Below are 8,791 nucleotides of genomic sequence, written 5' to 3' on the forward strand. Positions count from 1 at the left end.
TAGCGGGAGTAAGTACTGTCTAATAATTGTGGATGATTATTCTCGCTTCACTTGGGTATTCTTTTTGCAGGAAAAATCTCAAACCCAAGAGACCTTAAAGGGATTCTTGAGACGAGCTCAAAATGAGTTCGGATTAAGGATCAAGAAGATAAGAAGCGACAACGGGACGAAGTTCAAGAACTCTCAAATTGAAGGCTTTCTTGAGGAAGAGGGCATCAAGCATGAGTTCTCTTCTCCCTACACACCTCAACAAAATGGTGTAGTGGAGAGAAAAAATAAAACTCTACTGGACATGGTGAGGACCATGCTTGATGAGTACAAGACTCCGGACCGGTTCTGGGCTGAGGCGATTAACACTGCCTGCTACTCCATCAACCGGCTCTACCTTCACTGAATCCTCAAGAAGACATCATATGAACTCCTCATCGGTAAAAAGCCCAATGTTTCATATTTTAGAGTCTTTGGTAGCAAATGTTTTATTCTTATTAAAAGAGGTAGAAAATCTAAATTTGCTCCTAAGGCTGTAGAAGGATTTTTACTTGGTTATGACTCAAACACAAGGGCATATAGAGTCTTCAACAAATCCACTAGATTAGTTGAGGTTTCTTGTGACATTGTGTTTGATGAGACTAATGGCTCTCAAGTAGAGCAAGTTGATCTTGATGAACTAGATGATGAAGAGGCTCCGTGCGTCGCGCTAAGGAACATGTCCATTGGGGATGTGTGTCCTAAGGAATCCGAAGAGCCTCCACAAGCACAAGATCAACCATCATCTTCCAATCAAGCATCTCCACCAACCCAAGTTGAGGATCAAGCTCAAGACAATGAAGAAGAAGATCAAGAAAATGAGACACCTCAAGAAGAGGACAATGATCAAGGGGGAGATGACAATGATCAAGACAAGGAAAATGGTCAAGAAGTACAGGGTCAAAGACCGCCACACCCAAGAGTCCACCAAGCGATATAGAGAGATCACCCCGTGAACTCCATCCTCGGTGATATTCATAAGGGGGTAACAACTCGACCTTGAGTCGCTCATTTTTGTGAACATTACTCTTTTGTGTCTTCTATTGAGCCATACAGGGTGAAAGATGCAATAAGAGATTCGGATTGGGTGTTGGCGATGCAAGATGAGCTCAACAACTTCATGAGGAATGAGGTATGGCATCTTGTTCCACGTCCTAACCAAAATGTTGTAGGAACCAAGTGGGTATTCCGCAACAAGCAAGATGAGCATGGTGTGGTGACAAGAAACAAAGCCCGACTTGTAGCCAAGGGATATTCACAAGTCGAAGGTTTGGATTTCGGTGAAACCTATGCACCCATAGCTAGGCTTGAGTCAATTCGTATATTACTAGCCTATGCTACTTACCATGGCTTTAAACTTTATCAAATGGACGTGAAAAGTGCCTTCCTCAATAGACCAATCAAGGAAGAGGTCTATGTTGAGCAACCTCCCGGCTTTGAAGATAGTGAGTACCCTAAGCATGTGTATAAACTCTCTAAGGCGCATTTATGAGCTCAAGCAAGCCCCAAGAGCATGGTATAAATGCCTAAGAGATTTTCTTATCACTAATGGCTTCAAAGTCGGTAAAGCCGATCCTACACTCTTTACTAAAACTATTGCAAATGATTTGTTTGTATGCAAAATTTATGTTGATGATATCATATTTAGGTCTACTAACAAATCTACTTGTGAAGAATTTAGTAGGATCATGATTCAAAAATTCGAGATGTCTATGATGGGGGAGTTGAAGTATTTCTTAGGATTTCAAGTCAAGCAACTCCAAGAGGGCACCTTCATCAGCCAAACAAAGTACATTCAAGACATACTTAACAAGTTTGGAATGAAGGATGCCAAGCCCATCAAGACACCCATGGGAACTAATGGGCATCTCGACCTCAACACGGGAGGTAAATCCATAGATCAAAAGGTATACCGGTCGATGATAGGATCTCTACTCTACTTATGTGCATCTCGACCGAATATTATGCTCTCTGTATGCATATGTGCAAGGTTCCAAGCCGATCCTAAGGAAGTTCACCTTAGGGCCGTGAAAAGAATCATGAGATATTTAGTTTATACACCTAAGTTTGGTCTTTGGTACCTCAAGGGATCCACCTTTGATTTAAAAGGTTATTCAGATGCTGATTGGGCAAGGTGTAAAATTGATAGAAAGAGCACATCAGGGACTTGTCAATTTCTGTGGAGATCCCTGGTGTCTTGGGCTTCAAAGAAACAAAATTCAGTAGCTCTTTCTACCGCCGAAGCCGAGTATATTGTCGCAAGCCATTGTTGCGCGCAATTGCTTTGGATGAGGCAAACCCTCAGGGACTATGGCTACAAATTGAGCAAAGTCCCTCTCCTATGTGATAATGAGAGTGCAATCCGCATGGCGTATAATCCCATTGAACACAGCCGCACTAAACACATAGTCATTCGGTATCACTTTTTGAGGGATCACCAACAAAGGGGGGATATCGAGATTGCTTATGTTAGCACCAAAGAACAACTAGCCGATATCTTTACCAAACCATTAGATGAGAAAACATTTACCAAACTTAGGAATGAGCTAAATATTTTTGATTCTCGGAACTTTGATGGATACTTTGCACACATAGCTCATTTATGTACCTTTGATCATATCTCTTTTATGTCTATGACTAATGTGTTTTCAAGTATATTCCTATGATAAGTCATAGATTGAAAGAGAAATGGAGTCTTCGGCGAAGACAAGGCTTCCACTCCACTCTATTGGTATTATTTACCCTTCGCCGTCACTCCACACCACTCTTTACTTTGGTATAATTTTCACTCATGTTCATTTGTACCATTGAGGAGAAAGTAAAAAGGGCTCTCAAATGACTCTGTTTTTGGCGATTAATGCCAAAGGGGGATAAATATTAAGCCCAAAGTAAAAGGACTGCACCACCAATTTTCGAAAATAATGATTTATGTTTGTCTTTTCAATTGGCATCTTATAAGGAAAGTTTAATAGACATATTTCAAAATTGGTATGTTTTCCAATTGGTTAGGATTTTTCAAATTTGTATCTAAAATATCTAATCTTCTTTCAATTATTAAAACCCTCTTGATTACTAAGAGGAGAATTTCATCCAGGGGGAGTTTTGTGCTAGTCAAAGTAAAAGCATTTGAAACAGGAAGAGAAAATTTCAAATCTTGGAAATGCTTCTTGCAATCTTATTCAAAACTTTGACTATTTGCAAAAGGACTTTGAAAAGATTTTTCCAAAAGAATTTGCAAAAACAAAACAAGTGGTGCAAGCGTGGTCCAAAATGTTAAAAGAAAGAAAGCAATCCATGCATATCTAGTGAAAGTATAAATTGGTTTAATTCCAAGCAACCTTTGCACTTCCCTTATGCAAACTAGTTCAATTCTGCACTTATATATTTCCTTTGGTTTGTGTTGGCATCAATCACCAAAAAGGGGGAGATTGAAAGGGAAATAGGGTCAAACCTTTTCCTAAATGATTTTGGTGGTTGAAATGCCCAACACAAATAATTGGACTGACTAGTTTGCTCTAGATTATATATTCTACAGGTGCCAAAGGTTCAACACAAACCAATAAAAAGATCTAAGTTAGGGTTCAAAAGAAAGGGGCAAAAGAAACCGAAGAGAACCATAGTCGGGTGCACCGGACTGTCCGGTGTGCCATCGGACAGTGCCCGGTGTGCCAGGGATTGTACAGGCTGAACTCTTCACCTTCGGGTTTCTGGAGAGCCGCTATAATTCACCGGACTGTCCGGTGTACCACCGGACTGTCCGGTGTGCCAGTGGAGCAACGACTATCGAGCGCAACAGTCAACTCCAACGGTCGCCTGTAAAAGTGAACAGTGCACGGACAGTTCGCGTAGAGTCAGAGCAGCGCCAGAAGGCGCACCGGACTGTCCGGTGCCCCAAGATGTCAGAGCTCCAACGGTCGAAACCGTGAGAACCCTAACGGTTGGGTGACGTGGCTGGCGCACCGGACAGTGTCCGGTGGCGCACCGGACTGTCCGGTGCGCCCATCGACAGACAGCCTCCCCAACGGCTGGTTTGGTGGTTGGGGCTATAAATACCCCTCAATAGAATCAAAGCCTCTCCAAGTCCCAAATCCACTCCAAACACCTAGTGACTAGAGAGAGTTTTGCTCGTGTTCTTTGAGCTCTTATTCTTGGATCGCTTTCTTCTTCCTCATTCTTGTTCTCAAGACACTTGTAATCAAAGCACGAGACATCAAGTTGTGGTGGTCCTTGTGAGGGGTCTAAGTGACCCGTTTGATTAAGGAGGAAGCTCACTCGGTCTAAGTGACCGTTTGAGAGAGGAAAAGGGTTGAAAGAGACCCGGTCTTTGTGACCACCTCAACGGGGGCTAGGTTTACAAGAACCGAACCTCGGTAAAACAAATCACCGTGTCACTCGCTTTATTTCTTGGTTGATTTGTTTTCGCCCTCTCTTTTGGACTCGATTTTATTTCTAACGCTAACCCCGGTTTGTAGTTGTGCCTAAATTTTGTAAATTTCAGTTTCCGCCTATTCACCCCCTCTAGGCGACTTTCACCTGAGCATGATGTTCTGCTGGTTAGACAGCTTCGCCCATTGTCTCCCACCTTTCTTCCATCAGACTGTGGGTTCAAACCCCACCTCGAGACTTTTTGTAAAAAGATGACGCAGGACGACCGTTGAAACTGGTGCTATAGTAGAGAGTAGAGATCTAGATGGCCAAATAGGCCATGTCTGGCGAGCCGCCCCGAGACACGACCCATTTAATAGTGTCTGGGTCAACCCGACACAAGTGTCGTGCGGTGCTTGGCACTTAGCCTCGACCCGTAGTGCTGGTCCAGCCCGACACGATTATTTTTTTATTTTACTAAAAAATCATATCTACATATGTACACTTTATATTAAATTTTATAAACACTTGAGCATGATGTTCTACTGGTTAGATAGTTTTGTCTAGTGTCTCACACCCTATTTTTATGAGGGTGTAGGTTCAAACCTCACCTCCAACATCGCATGTAGAGACTTTTTTTGTAAAAAGATGACGTAGAACGACTGTTGAAACTGGTGTTTTATCTATAATAGAGATAGAGATTAGTAAAAGCCAGTTTGGAAAGTCCATTTTTCTAAAAGGTATTCTATTTTATCAAGAAAAATAAAGTAATTTATCTTAAGAAAATGAAATCTCTTGAAAAAAATATAGTTTCCAACCTAGTCCTAATAAATGTTTTATTAATGTAGTGCTACTATAAAAACACGATCTAACTCGATTCCTAACTGCCAATTCTAGTTCATATCTAAATGCAATATATAAAATATGCTAAAATAAACCAGCACAAACAAAAGGAAAAACATATCTCAAGTAAACAAGTTCAAATGAGTATTTGTACCTCGGTCGTACACACACCCTTCCTATAAAAATTTTCGTATACTACTACTGTACATGTAAAAGAATTATTCGTCTAGTTTCAACTATAGAATCGATCATATGAACAATGATGAGAAACCAAATCGTTTCCTCGTCTTTCTCACTCACACAGAAGCTAATGTTGTGGCGTCGGCTGCAGCGAGCCTCCCGTCATCTCGTGCGCCACCATCCTCCTGCTCCGGTTGATGGTGATGAGGCAGAGGCAGACATGCTCCTCTAGCTCCTCCAGCTGCGTCCTGAGGTCCTCCTCGCACTCCGCCTCCTCCCTCGTCACCTCCTGCAGCAGCGGGCGCTCGCCGCGGCCCTGCACCGCGATGCGCGCCACGTCGCGACCGTGCTCCAGCTCGTCGTGCGCGCGCCGCACCATACAGCTCACCGTGTCCAGGTCCCGTCCAACGATGTATGCGCCGCGCGCCGCTGCGTCCACCGCGGCGCCCGCGCGCGCGTACCACCGCCGCCGCACGGAGGTGGCCGGGCCAGCTCCCACGCCCGCGGCAGCGGCGGCCGCCCCGATGCCCACCACGGCGTGCGCGGCGAACACCACCGAGGCCACGATGGCCGCCGCACACGCCGCCACGAGCGCCGCCGCGGCCGCGCCCCGCGCCACGCGCATCGCCCGCGCCAGCCGCCGCAGCCGGCGCTGCGCCGACGCCAGACGCGCCGCGAGCGGGCCGCACCGCCCGTGCACGGCGTGGAACGCCGCGAGCCGGCCCGGCGACGACAGAGGGTTGTCGAGGCGGACGTGCGCCGCGACTGCGTCCCACGCGGCGGCTTGGTCGTCGTCGTCGTCGTCCTCCAGCCGGCGGAGTAGGCGGCGGAGCGTCAGCTGGTGGCGCCGCGCCGCGGCGATGGCGGCGAGGAGCGAGGAGCACGCCTCGCAGGCCTCCTGCGTCACGTCGAAGTACTCGACCAGCAGCTTGTCGACGCGGCGCCTCCGCCTCCGCCGCCCTCGCCCCCGCGCGAGCACCTCCGGGCTGGGCTCCAGCACGAAGTCGTCGAGGACGGTGTACGAGCACGACTGCTCCAAGGCGGCGTCCGACGCCGCGTCGTGGTCGTGGTCCTTGACGACGCCGGCGGACTTGAACGACGACGACGTGGCGAGCTTGAAGGACGGCGAGGAGGAGAAGGTGTGCCTGAGGTGGCGGTGCGCGTGCGACCAGAGGTCGAGGAAAGACTTGGACTTGAAGGCGCTGTCGTACTCCTCGTCGACGCCGAGGCGGCTGCGCGTCGGCTGTAGCCTCGAGCTGCCCGGAGTCGTCCTGCTGGAAGAAGAGGTGGAGCTGCTCCTCTCCATGGTGGTGTCATCGGCTGCAACGATGAGTCGGACTAGTTGGAGAGATGATGATGATGATGATGAGACGACGTCGCATACTCGCATGAGAGAGACTATGAGAGCTAGCTAGAAGCAAACAAGGCAAAATAAGCAAGGCAAACGTACGTGCGTGGTTCATACATGTAGTATATGTGGGACGACGACACGGCATGCGGGAGAAAGCGTCAAGGAATGGGGTTTCCGATCGAGTAGAGATATTAGCGTTGCTTTACTTTACATGCAAGTATGTACTCCAGGAGAGTAACGAGCTTAGCTTAGCTAGTCTATAGAAATAAATAAGTACAGGTGTATGTATATATGTAGTATGTGCATCATCATATCGCCAGCAAAAGCAACTCCAATTCGCAGACACTGCGATCAAGGAGATAAACATGCATGCATGCTTCTTCACGTTTCAAACAACACAAGAAAAAGGAAAAAAAAAACATGCTTCAAGAAAAAGGAAAAACATGCATGAAAAATGCTGCCTCTATATAGCTTGCTTGACCAATGACCATGTGTGGAGTGTACATGCACGCATGCATGTACCAAATTCTCACACACTACTCAACAAGCTAGTAGAGAAACACGGCTACTACTATCGTGACTCAGTTGGATCTATCTATCTATCTATCTAGCTTGCGGTTGTGTTGTGTGTGTGCGATGGGAACATTGCTATCGTCCATTCAAAGCACAAAGGCAAAACTGTACTTGGATCCATGTTTGCTAAGATATATAGGACGGACAATCGAAGAAGAACCAAAGTAGCAAAACCATAATATAGTAAGATGAATGCATGATCAAAGGCGGGCGTGCATGGCCGTACGCTTTGGTAGGAATTAATTGGCTTACGAGTTCCAATCCCGAAAATGGAGGTCGACGACGACGATGGCAATGACGATGACAGAGAAGAAGAAGAAGGAGGCAGCGATGACGGTCTCATTTTGGCGGTGCTGGTTCGGAGAACAAATAAAACAAAATCGTGCTACCACTGGATTTGTCTGATCGATCAGTCAACAACCTAACATAACTGTATGTGTGTGTTTTTGTTTTTGCACATGGAACTTGAATTATATATAGGGCACTGGGATATCCGGGAATGTGGGGGCAGAGAAAATGATGATCCAAGAGAAAGCTAGCTCTTGCAAGGCAAGAAAGAGAGCCCACAAGCCACCCCCACCCACGCGCCAACAGAGAGAGAGAGAGAGAGAGAGAGAGAGAGAGAGCTAGCTAGCTGGCTTCTTCTTTCTGGATACAGGCTCGAGCTATTAAGGAAGGAAAAGGACACGTACAGAGGCAACACGGCAGAGAAAGGGACGACGAGACGAGACGGACGAAAGCACGCGACATTATTCCCAGGGCCGGGCACAGATAGATACATGCATATCATGCATGCGGAGATACGTACGTACCGTCTCGTTGCTTGGGCAGCATCACTGTTGTGTGTGTGTCCATATCTCTCTCCAGCACGCAGCATTGCGATTTGGCATGCAAATCGCCAATCCTGATCTCTCTCTCTCTCTCTCTCTCTCTCTCTCTCTCTCTCTCTTTCTCTCGTACAATCGTCCACGCCACGCGACCGGAGGATCCTCCGCTGGACCCGGAGCATCGCGGTCTTCTTCGGATCGGATGGCAGCTAGCAGGCATACAAAAGAAGAAAGAACCAGGAAGCTAGAGGAAGAAGAAAGAGAAGAGCGAGAGGCCGCATGCAGATCCATGCATGGACCGCGCGCTTGTCGGCGATCCACATCGATATGGATATATGAGAGAGAAGTGGTGGAGGGCTCCATCGATCGTTTACGTCCGGGGTGGTGATATGAATGATTCTAGACCTAGCTAGCTGATGTGCACGTTCACGCAACCGTATCCGCGCCGCGCGTGGCTTCCCTAATTAAACCCGTTGCCCCCCCGTCGCTCATCTGGTTTTTATTACTGCTCTTGCCTCTTGATCAAGACTTGTTGTATTGATCTGCCAAGTGCCAACCAACCATGCAAAGAATTTGGCAGCAGGGAACCGTGCTAGCTTGCAATTGGGCTGGCCTGCCGTGTGAG

The 8,791-nt window shown here is 47.1% G+C and overlaps 1 protein-coding gene across 2 annotated transcripts; it reads right to left on the reverse strand.

Annotated features, from left to right (window-relative positions):
• Nucleotides 1–5,337: 5,337 nt before the first annotated feature.
• LOC103628237 (putative UPF0496 protein 2) lies at nt 5,338–8,549 on the reverse strand. Of its 2 annotated transcripts, none has more exons than XM_023300129.1 (2): nt 8,152–8,549; nt 5,338–6,735 (listed from the first exon to the last, which is right to left on the reverse strand). In XM_023300129.1, exons 1-2 carry the CDS (start codon nt 8,384–8,386, stop codon nt 5,543–5,545), a joined length of 1,428 nt encoding a protein of 475 aa, XP_023155897.1. In that variant the 5' UTR covers nt 8,387–8,549; the 3' UTR covers nt 5,338–5,542. The 2 variants fall into 2 exon arrangements, with proteins under 2 accessions (XP_023155897.1, XP_008646698.1); XM_008648476.4 differs by lacking the exon at nt 8,152–8,549 and adding an exon at nt 7,592–8,111.
• Nucleotides 8,550–8,791: the final 242 nt, after the last annotated feature.

The sequence above is a fragment of the Zea mays genome, chromosome 5 (assembly GCF_902167145.1).
Source record: "Zea mays cultivar B73 chromosome 5, Zm-B73-REFERENCE-NAM-5.0, whole genome shotgun sequence".
NCBI lineage: Eukaryota > Viridiplantae > Streptophyta > Magnoliopsida > Poales > Poaceae > Zea > Zea mays.

What these genes read in the sequence shown, in the direction of transcription:
- LOC103628237 (XM_023300129.1), bottom strand. Translation starts at nt 8,386, where the DNA reads ATGCCTGCTAGCTGCCATCCGATCCGAAGAAGACCGCGATGCTCCGGG. An exon ending in GCTGCCCAAGCAACGAGACG is followed by an intron (nt 6,736 to 8,151) that starts GTACGTACGTAT and finishes TCATCGTTGCAG; the next exon opens with CCGATGACACCACCATGGAG.